General features: G+C 35.5%; 1 protein-coding gene across 3 annotated transcripts; it reads right to left on the reverse strand.

Annotated features, from left to right (window-relative positions):
- Window positions 1-1,290: 1,290 nt before the first annotated feature.
- LOC133800726 (DExH-box ATP-dependent RNA helicase DExH9) lies at window positions 1,291-15,610 on the reverse strand. Of its 3 annotated transcripts, XM_062238758.1 has the most exons (15): window positions 15,490-15,610; window positions 15,076-15,359; window positions 13,923-14,123; window positions 13,618-13,836; window positions 12,998-13,336; window positions 12,406-12,510; window positions 11,670-11,780; window positions 10,900-11,150; window positions 10,066-10,189; window positions 9,540-9,822; window positions 9,293-9,447; window positions 8,993-9,142; window positions 8,667-8,899; window positions 2,265-2,529; window positions 1,291-2,025 (listed from the first exon to the last, which is right to left on the reverse strand). In XM_062238758.1, exons 2-15 carry the CDS (start codon window positions 15,337-15,339, stop codon window positions 1,747-1,749), a joined length of 2,979 nt encoding a protein of 992 aa, XP_062094742.1. In that variant the 5' UTR covers window positions 15,340-15,359; window positions 15,490-15,610; the 3' UTR covers window positions 1,291-1,746. The 3 variants fall into 3 exon arrangements, with proteins under 3 accessions (XP_062094742.1, XP_062094756.1, XP_062094749.1); XM_062238772.1 differs by lacking the exon at window positions 15,490-15,610 and having other exon boundaries at window positions 15,090-15,263; XM_062238765.1 differs by lacking the exons at window positions 15,076-15,359; window positions 15,490-15,610 and having other exon boundaries at window positions 13,618-13,823; window positions 13,923-14,059.
- Between the last annotated feature and the right edge of the window lie 2,513 nt (window positions 15,611-18,123).

Consider the following 18,123-nt stretch of genomic DNA (forward strand, 5'->3'; position numbering starts at 1 on the left):
GGTCAGGAGTTTCTCTCCACGTGTCATCTTAAGAGCGCGTAGGACCACTGAAAAGTGTGTCAATTACTTCTAACAATAGTAGGGGCTCATCAAACATGTTGTTCTATATGTGCATCCGACAAAATGGATAACAGAGAAAAAGGTGATATCGTCCTTGGAATACATGCATCTACCACCTGAAAACTTTACGCATATTCCTAATGCACTGCTAGCTCAGCAGAAGTCTCGAGCCTCATGAAGCTACTGCACGTTAGTTTCCCTTCCGAGGAATCCTTCTCCTACTTTTCCCTCTTGTGAACTCCCTGTAAACTCTGTATGGTGAACATATTAGTATTCATTATGTAATCAAACCAAAATTAGAATGCTTCTAATCTCTCAACCACGTATAAATAAGGTCAGGGGACTCATTTGTAGAGGATCCGACTTTGGTGCATGCAAAAATGCTGCCAAATTTTGTAGGGAATTTGAGCTTTGCAAGTTCTTTATCCTAATACAAATATAGTGAGCGTACAATGAAATCTTAATCACCCGAACTACTTGAAAATCCTTGTCCTTCATTTTACATTCAAGCTTACCTTCTACTATATGAATTTAAATTAATTAATATTTAAATTTTATTAAATGATTTAAGAAATTGCTATTTATATGAATTTTAAGTTGCTCATCTTATTTTTAGATTAATTTGAGAAATTAATACAAATTCAACTTTAATAAATTAAATATTCTACGAGATTTTATTAACGAGAAATGATGAGACTGATTAACTGAGCTTAAAACTACCAAACACAAGATTTTTTATATCGTTTAATTGTTAAGTAGGTTTTGTTCATGAGTTAATATTAAAATTTGGTAGCATTTTGGCTTTGCTTAAATTGTGTTGTCTTTACAAAGAGAACCAAACTTTATTTATAGACAATTGTGGATGCACATAAAGGAAAGCAAGAAAAACGTGTTAAGTGTGCAAAATGCACTAGGATTTCCTTGTTCACCAAGCAAGTTAAGTTACTCGCATCGCCATATTAAAAGTTGATCGGGAGGCTTTGATTGTATGAAGTATGACCATATCTTAGGAAGTGAACGACAGTGTCAAGTGGCACACTCCCATTTCCTAAGTGTGATTGTGTGATTTTGATAAATGACTTCGCCTGATATACACTACCAATTTGAGTTCGGCACTCCATTTGTCACGTTACTACGTAGATTCATCATCTGCACTAGCAGATAATCTCAACAAGCAAGATTTCTCACTCATAGATCAGATATAGAATATAAATGAGAATAAGCTTAAACTAAATAAAAGAGAACATTATTAAAATATTCGTCTTCATGTTGATTACTATATTTCGTCAGGACAGCATTACATCTCAACTAAAATACAAACCTAAAATATTGACCTATAAGAATACTAAAAACCCAGACAACCCATTTATGCCATCCATAAATTAGTCCTACAAAATTTTCCTCCAAAAAAAAAAGCAGAAAGGCGACAATCATATCAATGAGAAGCAGTGAGTACAATCATTTAGTTGATACAAGCTTAAACCCACCCAATCTTCATCCAGAAGAAAAGACTGGATAAATCTATTACTTTCTTTCTAAACCTGCTGTGCAAACAACAAATTTGGCAATAGAAAGTCACAAAACCATTTTGTTGAAGCTGCAATATTAATCGTCTCAAGTTGAAAAAAAAGAATGTATGATGATTCTGAAGCGATACCATCTCATTGGAAATCATACCAGATGATCCTACAAATACAAGGAAGCGGCAAACACAATATCTCTCTTGATCTTAGAAACAGCCTCCTCAAACTTTGACTCCAGCTCAGTTTCTCCAATGGATTTAGCTGCTTCTATAAGCTGTTGAAGGACTTCCTCTAATCTCCTAATGGCCCGGATCAAGCTACCCTCAAAAACTTGAGTACCTGACATGATCTCATAAAATTTGGATCCTTTTGCCCAAGCATATACAGCCTCCATGATATCAGGCCGAAATGAGGTCACAAAGCTCTCCACATCAATTTGGACCTGGGATAGACAGAAAGGAAATTGAGAAATACAAACATACACGCAATGCTTAAAACTTCATTATGCAACAGAACCTTCATTGGTAACTAGTATAGCTTGCTGTGTAGTCATTTTTCAAAAACAATAATTAAACTCGACTAATTGTGACAAAACTTGTCACATTGTATTTTGTATTTGGTCCCAAAATCCGTGAAAACTTCAAATATAAGTTGACTATATATAGGAAGTTCTATCAGTACCTTGCATTCGAGCTGAACATTAGCAACTTTTCGAGCTATATCTTGTAATTGTACAAAAAGCATGTTAAGTCCTTCCCTAGGTTTCGTTGCATCTTGAAGTTTTTCCTGCCACACAAAACAAGAGAGAAGGGATACCATCTCTTCCACTTTAATGTCTTTAAAAACACCATTAAACATCAGCTCTGTAAGAGTCAGCTCTTCTGCACTACTAATTTCACAAGCAACCTTCCCCTTCAACTCCAAAACATCATCAGTTGTAACATATCTGCACAAGTCATTCATTCATTCACACGTGTTATATATATTGGCAAAAGATAATTGTATTTACATTAGTTAAAATACATGAAAACACCGAACATGATACCAAGTGAAGTAATTATACCGATCGAAGAGACCAAGAGACAATGAGATGAGAAACATAAATTATATTATCTGTGTGCTCATTAATTGGGTGGTATGAATTCAGTTTTGGCATTACATTTACAATTCATGCACCAATTTTGGCATTGCACAGCTAAGTTTAGGTTGTAGTTTTTCCTTTTACTAGTCTAGTTCTTTGTATTCAGCCTATACATAGGCCATTCTGTTCATCAATAAAATCAGACTAGATTAGAAGTATTCTTCACAAAAACTACATGGTATAAGAGCTTTCGTAGTCCAAAAAATTAGAAAAATCTTTCCAATTTTTCTGCCCTTTCTCAAAACTAAACAAAAAAAAAATTAGGGTTTTGTAATCTTAGGGTGATCTTCTACTCTCACCTCCTACACAGGGAGCTTGCTACACCTCTGGCTAGCAAGACCCCAAAGTCCGACGCCCAGCAGAGCCCCGCGCGTGAGCCCCACGCGCCGCCTCCATCTTCGGCCACTCTCCCATGCGCGCGGCGCGTGACAGCGTCTTCTGGCCAGTTTTCTCCGGCGTCTTCTTCCTAGGCGCTTACTGCTTCAGTTGTGACTCTTCGTATGGGGTTCTCCCACGTTTTCATTCAAAAGTTGCATCTTTGTCTAAGGTTTTCCTCTTCTATGTGTGCATCAATTTTTTTGTGAAATATTTCTCTATTGTATCTTTCTTCGCACCATCCTTGGTATCACGTCTTTTACATACACAAAACCATTCTCTACTACATGATCTCTTAAAAAAAAATCAATTTTAAAACTCAATGGCTGCTCTAGTCAACTCCTCTTCCTCAAAAATCTAATCTTCCTCAAAACATCAATTTCAAAATTCAATAACCGCTCAATCACAGTTACTCAATCTCAAAAATATTTCTCAAATTCATGAGTCCTCTACCAACATTTGTCACGTAGTCAGCCACTTTTCAAAAGACCAAAGTCGGCCACTTCTCAAAACACCTTCGAATCCTCTTCGACAGTTTATACAGCAATCAAACCCACCTTTACCCGAGGTAAATATCAGTATAATGTGTCATCAAGGTTCTACGTCTCGCACATTCACTGCATAGGTCTTTGGATAGTGGATTTAGGGACTTCTGACCACATGACGGGATTTACAAGTCTTCACCACCTTCAAACCATGTGCTAATTCCCACGCAGTCAGAATTGCCGATGGATCTCTCTCAAAAGTGATAGGGACTGGCTTTGTAACATTATCAAAAGACCTTCTCCTTTCATCTGTTCTATTTGTCCCTAAACTAAATTGCAACCTTCTTTCTACTTACTCGAGATATGAATTGTGCCACTAAATTCTATCCAAATCTTTGTGAATTTCAAGTTGAGGGCTCAGAGAAGGATTCTCCTAAAAGTAAACAATTTCACAAATCAAGTTTTGGTAAACATTCCAATTTAGATTCAGTTTTCAATTCTGTATTTGTTTCGAATGAAAATCTCATCATGTTGTGGCATTTTCGATTTGGACATCCAAATTTTAGTTATCTTGAAAAACTATTTCCTCAATTATTTGTTTACAAAAGACCAAAATTCTTTCATTGTGAAGTCTGTCAACTTGCTAAACATACTCAAAACTCTTATCCCAGTCTTCCTTACAAACCTTCACAACCTTTTTCAATAATACATAGTAATATTTGGAGACCCTCACAAGTAACAAATATTAATGGATCTAGATGGTTTGTATCCTTTATTGATGAACATACTAGGACAATATGGACATTCCTTATGAAAGAAAAATCTAAAACTGCTTTCATCTTTAAAATTTTCCATTCCATGATTCAAAATCAATTTAACCGAAAGATCCAAATCCTGAAAACTGATAATAGAAAGGAATATTTTAACTCCATTCTTAGTTCATACTTGTTAGTCAAGGAATTGTTCACATTAGTTCATGTGTTTGATACTCTGCAACAAAATGGAGTGGCTGGGAGAAAAAACAGACACCTTGAAGTTTCTAGATCTATCATGTTCCTAAACAATTTTGGGAGAAAGCCTTACTCGCATCCACATATCTCATCAATCATATGCCTAGGTAAGAATTACAATTCAAAACCCCAAGAAATTTGTTATTTGCAACATTCCCTCATATCTCAACCTTCTCCTCAAATCTTCCATTCAAAGTCTTCGGATGTCAGCTTTTGTCTATGTTTATGATCACAAAAGAACAAACCTTAATCCAAAGTCTCACAAGTCTCTTCATCGGGTATTCCAACACTAAAAAAGGGTACAAATGTTACTCCCCAATTACAAAAAAGTCTATAACACTATGAATGTAACCTTTTTTGAACATCAATCTTTCTTTCCCAAAATTGGTATTCAGGGAGAGCATTCACAGGAATATCAACTTTGGTAAACTCTTCAAGATCATCAAGCTGCATTTCCTCAACCCAATGTTGTGGCACACGAACATCAAAGTGCTTAGTCTTTGCCTTCCTCGCCTATCCAACCAAATCAATCAACTGGTCCTTCCTTGCCTTCTTTTCCTATCCAACCAGATATCAGTCCAGAAAACACATCTAACTCGTCCTTCTCTATAGTCAATCCAACCTCACCTTCCTCCTCAGAAAATTCAAACACTCTTTCAAACTTACCACCACCTCAAAACTCATTTTGATATAGGTAAAAAGAATTTTGTGTTTATAGCAGGAGGAAAATTAGGAATATAGAGGTCAACATGCAAGACAATAACTGTTCAAACACCCATCAAAGTCTTCTCAACCTTGACAATCATGGAGGAAAGGATTTTATGACTCATGAGTTAGTTTCTCCTACTATTGATGATCTCCACCTACCTATTGCTCATTGGAAGGGTGTTAGAACTTGTACCAATCACCCCATTGAAAAGTATGTTGCTTATGGGAAACCAACACCTATGTGCCGAGCTTTTATCTATTCTCTTGATCTTATTCAGATTTCCACAAACATTTATGAGGCCATAAAAGATCATAAATGGAAGATTGCAGTCGATTAAGAAATGAATGCTCTTAAGAAATATGGTACTTGAGCTCTCACTGAGTTACCTCAAGGAAAGCAGACAGTTGGTAGTAAGTGAATTTTCACCGTCAAGTATAATTCAGATGGGAGTATCAACAGATTCAAGGCTCGATTGGTTGCCAAAGGGTTCCCTCAATCATATGGTGTTGACTATCAGAAGACCTTTGCTCCCGTTGCCAAACTTAATACAGTAAGAGCTTTGCTATCAGTTGTTGTAAATTGTGATTGGCATTTATATTAGTTGGATATAAAAAAAAGGCTTTTTTGAATGGGGAACTCGAAGAAGAAGTCTATATGGAAATTCCACCAGGAATTAGGGGTGTTCATTGGTCGGTTTAGGCGGGTTTGATGGATTTTTGACAAACCCAAACTTAAAATCGGGTTGGTACTTTTCAACCAGTAACCTACCCAATTAAAAAAAATTGAAATTCAACCCGACCATCGGTTTGGGCGAGTTAACCCGCCCAAACCGCCGTAACTTTTTTTTAATTTTTTTTCTAAAAAAATCATTTTACACTAAATTTTTTTATTATTTTCTCTATTTTTAGTTTGTATTAGCAACTAAAATAAGTGTTACTTTAAAATATAGGAATTTTATAAAAAAAAATTAATTTGAATTTAATTTTATATATGTATAATTGATAATTAAATATATATAAAATAAATAAAAAAGTAGACACCTTTATTGGACGGGTCGGGTTACATTGGGTGGGTTGCCAAAAATTTCAACCCGCTCAATATAATAACTTGGTGGTTTGAAGTGAAAGTCGAGTTTTTCGGGTTGCATTTTTGGTCGATTTTTTCGCCTTGGTTTGGACGGATTATTCGAGTTGGGCGAGTTGCAAAAATTTTTGCACAACCCTACCAGGGATGAAGAAACACTCCAGAGGTTGAGTAGTGTGCAAACTTCTCAAATCTCTTTATGGCTTGAAGCAGTCACCTCGGGCATGGTTCGACAAATTTGCAAAGTTAGTTGTCAATGTCAAACATGGATATACTCAAAGCCAGGTTGATCGTACTCTATTTTTCAAGCTCTCTTCAACAGGGAAGCTAGCAATTCTCATTATCTATGTGGATAACATAATCTTAACTGGAGATGACTTGGTGAAATTTCAAATCTCAAAAGACTTCTTGCCTCAAAATTTGAAATCAAAGATCTAGGACCCCTCAAATACTTTCTTGGTATGGAAGTAGCCCGATCGAAAAGTGGAATTGTTATATCTCAACAAAAGTATATCCTAAATCTTCTAAAGGAAACAGGAATGATTGGGAGCAAGCCGGTTGACACTCCCATGGATCCAAACTTGAAAGTTAATCGAAGAGAGGATTCAACTCCAGTAGAAAGGGGGAGCTATCAAAGATTAGTAGGAAAACTAATCCATCTCTCTCACACTAGACCTGATATCGCCTTCCCTGTTAGCGTTGTGAGTCAACATATGCACAGTTTTTGTGAGGAGCACTTGAAAGCAATGTATCATGTTCTAAGGTGTCTGAAAATGACACTAGGTCTCGGTAAGCACTTCAGAAAACACAACAACCGAGACTTGGAAGTTTACACAGACCCTAGTTGGGCTGGAGAGCTGACCGACAGACGATCAACCAGTAATTATTGCACCTATGTACGGGGTAATTTAGTCACTTGGTGCAGTAAAAAGCAATATGTGGTCTCAAAGAGTAGTGCAGAGTCAGAATATTGTGTTTTGGCCTTCGGTATTTGTGAAGGGATGTGGATCAAAAGGCTTATGAATGAATTGAGGTTTGACTCTCCCGAGTCCTTTAAAATGTACAGTGATAGTCAAGTTGCAATTAGTATTGCTAAAAATCCAGTTCACCATGAACAGATTAAACATGTTGAAATAGACAGACACTTCGTTTCCGAGAAGGAGAATTTAAAGATCATTGAGCTCAACTACATTCCTACAAAGAAACAAATTGTCGACATCCTAACAAAGGCCTTACCAAGAACAAGTTTTGAAGAATTCAATTCCAAGTTGGGTTTGTATAACATACACAACTCAGCTTGAGGGGGAGTGTAGAAACATTAGATAGGCATATGTTTTATCTAGAGCATATTGCACAACTAAGTTTAGGTTGTAATTTTTCCTTTTTTAGTTGTCTAGCTCTTTGTATTCAGCCTATATATAGGCCATTCTATTCATCAATAAAATCATATTAGAAGTATTATTCAAAAAAACTACAATCAATTTCAAAGTGCTTCATTAAATGCAACATGAAACACAGCTTGGTTATCACACCACAATTTTGGCAAGTACTGAAGTTTTAAGACCTACTTCACATACAAGTGTTGATACATCCACATTATCTCACACACACCATAGTCTGGCCCTACATTGGATCTTGACATACCATTATGCTTCTTACTCTTCTGTGAGAACAAATTTCCTTAACGATTTATTGTTGGAGGAAATTTGGTAGCAGAATAATGTGTCAAGATCTAGTGCCGAGTCAAAATATAGAGCTATGACATAGTCTATGTGTGAGATAGTGTAGATATTAGTTCTTGACTGAAGTAGGTCTTAACACTTCAATACTAGCAAAATTGTAGTGTGGTAGCTAAGTTGTCCATCATATTGAAACTATATCGAAATTAATTGTCTTTTTGTCTGGGTATGTTATGACAAGAGAACAACAATTAGGGGATCTTTTCACAGAATCTTTGAATGGGATCCAGGTTGATCATCTTTGTGACAAGCTGGGAATGATTAATATTTATGCTCCAGCTTGATGGTGAGACTTACAGCATGTATATAGCTGTCAAATAGTTGTCTAATTAGATTACTTGTAGAGATCCTAGTTGATATAGTTTCCTGATATAACTTCACTAGTTTGTGTATAAATATGTAACATTTTTCAATGAAATGTGATGAGAAATATTCTTTTCCAATCTAAGATAACAGCTTTCATGTAAAGGCTGTCAAACGTTTGGACAAAAAGGTATGCTGTAAAAAAGCATGTAAAATCGAAGGGTGGAAGTTTCATTACCCTAGCCTCCGAAGAACTCGTTTTCTTGCCTTAAGTTCATCTTTAAAAGCCAATGCAGTAGAAGAGCGCATTGTTTTTTTAATTGACTTTATTTTTGCTGTTAGTTCTTGCTTCAAATGAAATGTTTTGAGCTTTTGCTCAATGAGAGAAGATTTTGCTACTTCATGCTTGTCAAACAGGCTTTCCAATGCTTCTATCCTACGAGCTGCTTTTTGGTACGAGCTACTTTTAATCTGCAAAATAATAAAACCACAGTAGGATATAAGTCAAGGAGGGAAAGAAAGGAAACAAGAAGAATATAGAAGGAACTGGAATAAAATATATACATTCATTTCATCTTCTGGATCTAGGAGGGGAATCCCTTTCTCACTGAATCTCGAAATAATTTCTGAAATCTTTTTAATTGTGTTTTCTCGAGTTTCTAATGGCAAAAGGTCATTGGGTATGTGCACACGAAGACTACTTAAACTTTGAATCTGTTTAGAAAATCATAATTGAAAACAAGTCAAAAAGAGAGATAAAATAACACAAACGGAAAACAATTGTCAGAGAACAAGAGAAACATCACAATGAAACTTCCACCAGGGACAAAAAAAATTAAAAAAAAAAAACACCATACAAAATACCTGGGAAATGGAAACAGAAACAACAACAGGTTCTCCTGGCTCTTTCAAAGGAATGATCTTAATGGTTTTCTTTCCAACTCCATCTCTATTCACCGCACATCTTGTAAGAATATCCACCATAAAATTTGAATCTTCTGGTTTTCTACTTGCATCATCTGCCCAATATATGGCACTATTTAACAACATAAAGAAATAAAATTGTAGAGAAGAAGTCACTACTTAACCAAAAGTATCTGAGAGTTCTCACCTTCAGAAGCATTCTTCACCTTTTGGAAATTGATTATCACTCCCCATGTGACCTGATCCTTGGTGGAGAATAATGGGTAAATTTCATCACTCCTTGTGCACTGGATAGAAACAAGCCTACCGGATTGCAAAAACGGTAAGCAGTACCTTGGAGAAAGCAAAATATCACGGACATCCTTCTTCAAACTATCGTATTGCTTTAACAGATTGTAATAATTCTTCAAACTATCCTCTTCTTCTATTATAATTGAATCCCTTTCTAGCTCCAAGTCCTTTACTTGTTTCTGGCAAAATAACATTTACAAAGAATGCTTTTATTACCTTTTTTCTAGGCAATCAAATATTAACAAAGATTAGCTATAGGGATGGCATTCAGTCTCTCAAGAATTTTGGTATTGCATTAAGGCTTATTTGGAAATTAAAATTGAATGTTAAGTCATACTTTCATATGCTAATTACTTTGGGAAAAAAAAAATAAAGGAATGGAAATGAATGCAACTAAAAATTCACATTTTTTTAATACCAACCTCAAGATCAGGGAGTGCACGATCTGCTTGAAATTGATAGAAAGAATTACGAAGCAAATTCTCAGGGTCACCATCTTCACAGCGCAATTGATTTAAAAGCATGTTGTAGCTTAAATGGAAGGCACTGGAATGAGAGGTAGTAGAAGTAAATAACAGGCAATTCCAACTAATGAAAAATAGGAAATTTTCAAAATAACAAGTATAATATTGAGTTGTGGCAATATTAACAAAGTAGAGATCACACAACCTACACATTAGAAAAACTAATAAAGAGGATACTGCTTACAACCTGACTAACATCCAAAGGACCCACCAGTACCAACAAGCACGACCAAAATATTCTAAGGTTTATCGTACTCAGACTTATTCCATCATATTACAGGTACAATTATTATTATTATTATTATTATTTTGATATACAATGGGATTTGAACCCCTCCTTCCTCCCACACACACTCACACACCCAACCACTTGGGCAGCGTCATATTACAGGTACAATAAATTATAGAAAGATCAATTAAGATCATTTTGGAACAAAAAAAAAAAGCAACACAGAGGGCATAAGATTCACTGTCTACATACAACTTCATTTAAAATACATATATATAAATATACATATATATATATGGAACTATGCACTGTAAAATACTTGCCAAATAGTGAAGCTGTAGCTAAATTTCCAAGCAAACACACACTACACTTCTAAGGAGGGGTGGAAGAACCAATTCTATTTAAACATATGGAAAGAATAAAAGTGATTTCACTTTTTTTTTTATTATTAAAATTTATCAGATTTATTACTGGCAAGCACTACACCAAAGAACTACAAGTACCTGTTTAAACAATCAGCACTTCCTTTCAGCATCATCTTAGCGGTGGATGGCTCGAGCTTCTCATCCACCATAAGTATGCATATACCACGCTTATCAATGCCACGACGACCAGCACGACCACTCATCTGTATATACTCTCCACTGGATAACCATCTGAAATTGTCCCCATCAAATTTACGGACATTGGTAAACACAACAGTCTTTGCAGGCATGTTCAAACCAATGCTAAATGTCTCTGTGGCAAACAAACACTGAAATATATATATATTAATATTACATGTGAACAAGGAGAGGTTTCAAAAAATGAGAAAAGATCTCGGGAACACACGAATCATCACATTCAAATGAAAATGGATGAATTTATCACAGTATCTAAAATACAAATAAATGTAGTGGTTTATTGTGTTATATAAAATGGTAAGAAGAGACCGTCTGACAGTGGTAGCAGCAGATTAAAAATGTATGTGTGCTCAAATCTTGACTATGCACAAGTCCCATTTTTCTATTTCTGCTTTCATCCAACTAGTAATTCAGTATCTAAATTAAAAAGGATGACCATTTTTTTATCAAAATAAGTTGATGAACAGATTTTATCACGCTAAAATAATAGCATTAAATAAATTTCGCCAGCCTGATAAACTGATTTGATTTGTAGAACATTGGAAATCAACATTTAAAGGGAAAGAGTGTGCGCATTAGACATAACCCAGAAAGTCCTAAACTTCACAAACGAAAACAATACTACCAGAAATATCAAATGTAGAGCCAACCTTAATCAGTCCTTCTTGAAATAATATCTCAATGACTTCTTTTAAAATAGGAAGCAAGCCAGAATGATGTACACCTATTCCACGCTTTAAGAGAGGTAACATATGTGAAACCTGCATGTGAACAATATATTAACACACGAAAATAAATAACATAAACTAACAGGGATCAATATATTCAGCATAAATACAAAATAGAGACTCAAGCCAGTATCTTTTTGGTATTCTTTTAATAGAAAAAAATTGGGAAACATACCATTTTGGTACCTCATTGTTTGTCCTAGAACCAACATAATCCAATTGTTTAATTAAATACCATTTCAATACCTTGTATGTAATAAATGAGTTCAAAATTGTACCTTTCAATTAATTTTGCTATATATATATATTCGATAAAATTGTACCTTTTCACCAATTTGGTAAAAAAAAAATTTGACAATATTGTCCAAAAAACCAAAATTGGTGGAACCGTACAATTTTGTACTCTTATTATTTTTCTTTCATATAGTCATCAAACTAATAGATCTACTAATATATCTAAGGCTGCAAATACTAAATTGTCACAAGCTCATGCTGCTGTCTTCAATAAAGCAACAAAGCACTTGTGACTAGTCAACCCAACCCACGTATCAAACACCTTACCAACAATTTGACTCATCCAACTCCAGGATAAAATAGCAGAAAAATATACATGGAACTTCTGAGCAAATGCCGGAAAAGAAAAGGGAAAGAAGCATGCCTGAGGTAACTTCTTATCATCGTCAGACAGCATATCCATGGCACTCCAAAATATGGTTTCTATGTTCACTTTCTCATCATCACCATTCAGATCCATTTTTGCCATCTATAACAAACCAAAGCAAAACCATAATAAAGACAAACATATTAATATTTTAAAAAAGAAAATCAAGCAATGATAGTTATTATGAAAGAGATAGAGCATTATAACATATTGATAAACAAGTTGGCACCATGTTTAAATAGCAGCTTCTTTTTAAAGGACAAATACACAGTTCCTAATCCTACTTCCCTTAAATGTAGGACTAAGTGGCTAACCCAATGACATATCCTAGCCGTGAAAATAACATGGTCCAAAAGACTACATCTGAATAAATATTCACCAATAATACATTAAAAAAAAAGACCCATATATTTTTATTTTTGATACTTCTTTTTTCTATGTTTCCACCAGCCACAGGGCATATTAACACAATTTTCAGTCAAATATACGTTGTGCACGTGTACACACACACAAACATATATATGTATATGCCACTAGAACACAAACTCAACCAGAAGACCTACAGTTTATCATATAATGAATCTCCTACCTGCATTGCAAGAGTTTCACATTCCCTTTTGCTAAAACTGAAAAGTATGACAGGATCATATTGACGCTGGATGATCATTTTCACCATCTTAAAGATGTCAGTTTCTTCACCAATCCGGCCCATAACCAAACCTTTCTGCCATTTTCCATTCTCCTTCTTCTTGTCACCCTCACTAACAGGAACAAGCGCATTTAATGACTTCTGAAAGCTATCTTCACGGAATTTTCCCTTTTCATCCACTACCAAGTATAGACCATCACCTCCAGAAGGGAAAACATAATGCTGAAGAGGTGTTGGCCTATAATCAGTATAAACGATGTGACATGGTTGTTTGTGAATCTGCATTACACCACATATGGGGAGCCATGTCATATACGGAAGTGAACCTTCAAATTACAATTGGTTCCTTAGATGTGTTTGAAGAAACTCTATAGTATAAATAAAAATTGAAATAATAACATTAATTTCATGTAAATACAATGACAGAGTGCCATACTGCAGTATTACAGTATTACCCCCTCTTGCAGGTGCTAATTCTACCATTCATTTGCAAACACTTTACATGAATACAATGTTATGCACAAAATGCTTATTAAGTTAATCATAGAAAGATGAATTACCTTAGCAACCCAATCAGCAAATTCCTTTGCGTTAGGCACTGTTGCAGAGAGGAATACAAATCGAGAATTCTTCGGGGCCATAACAATGCTTTCTTCCCATACAACACCCCTTTCCCTATCACGCATATAATGTACCTCGTCAAAGATGACCCAAGCCACCTCACGTGTTATTTCTGATCCTTTGTATTGCATACTACGCCAGATTTCTGTGGTCATAACCTAAATTAAATGCACACTAATGATTCATGAGATACACTATAATGCACATAGAGAAAAACATACTATATTTGGGCATAAAAGCCTACCAAGCATGAGGCATTGGGATCAATCGTTACATCCCCAGTCATCAACCCAACATCTGAGAACTCCTCCTTGAACTCCCTATACTTTTGATTGCTCAATGCCTTGATTGGTGAGGTATATATGACCCTTTGTTTATTTTTCAAAGACATAGCAATAGCATATAGAGCAACAACAGTTTTTCCAGCTGATGTATGGGCAGACACCTAGGAAGTAAAAACAAAAACTCAGTCACTTAGAAAGAAAAAGGAAAAGGACAACACTAAATATGCTTTACAGATTTTGTCCTTTCATAATTATTATGAGAAGATACATTTTCAAAGATTATAACCCCAGGCAATTCTTAAACATACTTGCCCAACCACTTGAGCTAGCCTCATGTGACGGATTTCTTTTACACTTGTATTTATTCAACAAGCTTCTATCTAATGCTAGTAAATGATAGGGAAAAAGTTAAAATCTTGAATACAATTTTCAGAAAATGACAACATTTATAAAGCTCCACAAGCCACTCCATCTCACAATGAATCACTCACTTGTTCAGTGTCATCGCAGTATTACTTTCTCAGTTACATATCAAACTTAAAACCACATATTTTTCAACTAAATATCAACTTCAGTTAATCTCAATATCAGACTGCCGGTGAAAATGGCTGCAACCGGATGTTTAATGGCCAGAGACTATACTGACCATTTTTGTAAACGTGCTATGCATTTGTTTTCAACAGAAACAGCTAGCTGTTACCCATAATAATTTAGCCCAGGCTGAGGTTTAAACCCAGACCTCTTACTCACAACAAACCCAACAAACGTGATATGTACTAAACTATGTGTACAAACATTCTATAGCTCATAAATGCTTGCATGAGTGAAGTTTAAAAAATATATAACTTGAAAGATCAAGAGACGATTCACACTATGTATCCGTTTCATAAACGAATCAAATTGCTTGCAAACTTCAGAACATTGTCATAGTGATACTCGACACAAATTAGAAAATGGCAGCGTGGCACTCAGCCAACCTAATTAATTACAAAACGATTCCACAACCACTCATCCACTCACTCACACTCCAACCACTCGAAGTAACCGTAAGTAGAAAAATATCAACTTTATCAATTACCCAAAACTCCAGGAAAAAGAAAAAGAAAAACCTACCATCACGGACTCACCATCTTCAAGGCACTTGACGGCTTCAGATTGAAAAGGGTCAAGAGTGAAAGGGAATACTTTCGCAGGCTCCAAAGTGTTTGGACCCCAAGAAAGTCGGGCAGAAGGAACATAACCCTCTGGATACGACACATCATGTAAGCAGGCAATAGGTTCATCAATAAGCTTTTCCGCCAAACCATTATCCTTAGGCTGTTTCGGGGGTGTTTCGCCAGGTGGGTTTTCATCTAACTTCCTCTTTATCGACCCCATGAATGCTCTAACAAAGATAACTATACCGAACCAGAGAACAATAAACAAATTTTAGAATAGATATACTTATATATACTCGTATATACCTACAAAACTACCCTATAATAGCCGGAAACAGGAAAGAGTCGAAGCAAATTAAGAAAAAATTACCAGGGGAAGTTCTCTGCCAGGCGGCTATGTTGCTTCGACGAGGAACAGAGAAATAGGTTTTTTTTTTTTTCTCTTTTTGTTTAAACGAATAAAAAAAGTTCTCTTTTTGAAATAAATGGTGTATAAATATTTGGGTTTTATTTTAGATCGGAAAAAAATGAATAATAAATTAAGAGACTTATAGTTGCCGTGCGTCACCGTGCAATGTCATTTTCTCAGTTTTATTTAGAAATTTATTAATTAATTTTATTATATTTTTATAATTATCATATAAGTTTTAAATAAATAATATTATACATAAAAAATATCATATTAAAATAAATTTTAAACTAAAACATGGATATAATTTTTAAAATATATATTATATGATAATATTTTAGATCACACATATTTACAAAATATTTATGATATTATTCAACGCACATCTCAATGATTGGAGAAGAAGATTATTTATTCATGATAGAAGATAAATGTGTTAATCTAATTTCTTATGTAGTTACATAATCATACTTGTTGACCATCGAATTGGTCAACGACACAGAGAGTCAAGTAAAATGATGTAAATGAGACGAAATCAATAAATGAGATGAAATCAAGACCAAAAGGTAAACGACACAAAAAGATTTATAGTGGTTCAGCCCTAATAAAATGGTAACAACCTACGTCCACTTAGTGTTCTTATTGATGTAGAATCTCAAGAACTGTGATCAATAAACTAGAGTTCACGAGTTTCACAAGCCTTAGGATGAATACAAGTATGGTGAAACACATACTTCTCTCTCAGAATTATGAAGTTCCCAAAGTCTCCAAAAAAAAAAAGGTCCCCTCTCTTAAGCCATTTGATTAGTTATAAGCTCAAGGAGTTCTACATGGGCCTATGAGCCTTAATTACATTTAATACAGACGTATCTAAATAATAATAGAAATCGCAATTAATACGTAATTATAAGATTACATATATGAAGGAAATAAATGAAAAAATTCGACCAGACTGGTCGCTCATAAATATGGTGTCTGATGAGCCAATTCTGTTCTGGTCGATGGTTGGCCAAATCATACTCACTTAAACAGTCACGTGTATCCTACATGTAGACTAATTCTACCACGTCATCAAGTAATCATTTTTTGGGTAAATATTTGCCTCCCAAGTTTATTTTACTGTGACCAGCATATAATAAACTTACTTGACCGACCTTCCGTATGACCTATCACATCTGTCAGCGCCTTTCGAAAAAGTAACTAATTATGGTCGTTGCAATTTCCCAAAAGTGTTTTGACGGCTAACACGATTCCCCACGTTTCGAAAACTCACCCCCATCATTACCTTTTTAACTGTGCCACGATCAATATAAATAATCCACACTTCTCACTTTTTACCTTTTACCACCCTTCTTTTTCTCAAGAACTCAGAAGAAAAAAGTAAGAAAAACTCAGAAAAATTTGGTGATCTGAGGCGTGTCTGTCCAGCTGCAAGTATCAACGCTCATGACTTCGCTGCAATCTTCCCATTCAAGTAAGTTTCCCATTCAAGTAAGTTTATTGACCGATTCGTCTCTGCTACACCATGCAACGTTTATTTCTCTAGTTTTCTGATATTCAGGCTTTGAGTTTTTTAATGTTCTTAAGGAAAAACAATTTTGGGGTAATCGGGCTCGTAGGTAGTAACATGATAGGATTGAAATTTTAATTAGCAAAAACATTAAGTGAGGCTTAGAAATTGGCGTGGGGAGTTGGAATACTGATTTAGGGCGCAAAATCGAAGTAAAAATTCAATTTTTATGCTTTCAGAAAAATCTGGGTTTTTCCCGCCTATTTTCAGAGTAAAAAAGTTTCCCTGAAAAAACTTTTCACTTTCGCTTTTTAATCTGCTTTTCCAAACTATTCGCATGTTTTTAGTGTTTACGTTAGAATTCTGCTGGTCATATAAAAGCTTAACGTTTCCACTTCTTCTATCTATTGGTCGTAGATTCTCATCTCCCCTTTTATGTTCCCAGATTTTCATACACAATCCTTGGGGAGGTGAGAGGCCGATCGACGTTGACCTGCTCGCGCTGTTGTTCAAGGATCAAGAACAACTGTCACTGGCGTTCTCAGAAGTCCCATTTTCTCAGCAAAACCCATCGACTAAACCTCTGACCAGTCAATCGAACATGGGTCGCATGAAGTATATTGTTCGTAGAAAGAAGAAGATAGCCAACCCTTCTTCCAACCAACCTGCCCCTCGCACTGAGGACCCTTCTACAAATCCTCAGCCTGTAAATACTATACCACCCGAAATCCAAACTAAAGCCCAACCTCGCGACGGCCTTAGGCCAGAGGTCGAATGGTATGTAGCGTCTCCTAGCATCATATCAGCTAGGATGGTAAACAATTATCTCAAGAAGTATGGTCTTCCTGGGATAACCCTAATTAAACCTTCACCCAACCAGAGGGAAAACGTGCCTGGGAGCGCCTTCAGCGCCTGGTCGAGGTAGGGGCTATCTTGCCTCTACACGAATTCTTTCAAGGGGTGGCTAATTATTTTGAGGTCGCCCCCTTCCAAATTACCCCCAATGGATATAGAGTACTATCTGCACTCTATATCCTTTATAATCATAAGAAGTGGCATGTGCCTACACCACACGAGATCAACTA

Source organism: Humulus lupulus, chromosome 1 (genome assembly GCF_963169125.1).
Source record: "Humulus lupulus chromosome 1, drHumLupu1.1, whole genome shotgun sequence".
In the NCBI taxonomy this organism is placed as follows: domain Eukaryota; kingdom Viridiplantae; phylum Streptophyta; class Magnoliopsida; order Rosales; family Cannabaceae; genus Humulus; species Humulus lupulus.

What these genes read in the sequence shown, in the direction of transcription:
- LOC133800726 (XM_062238758.1), bottom strand. Translation starts at nt 15,339, where the DNA reads ATGGGGTCGATAAAGAGGAAGTTAGATGAAAACCCACCTGGCGAAACA. An exon ending in AAGATGGTGAGTCCGTGATG is followed by an intron (nt 14,124 to 15,075) that starts GTAGGTTTTTCT and finishes TTTACTTCCTAG; the next exon opens with GTGTCTGCCCATACATCAGC. An exon ending in GTGAAACTCTTGCAATGCAG is followed by an intron (nt 12,511 to 12,997) that starts GTAGGAGATTCA and finishes GGTTTGTTATAG; the next exon opens with ATGGCAAAAATGGATCTGAA.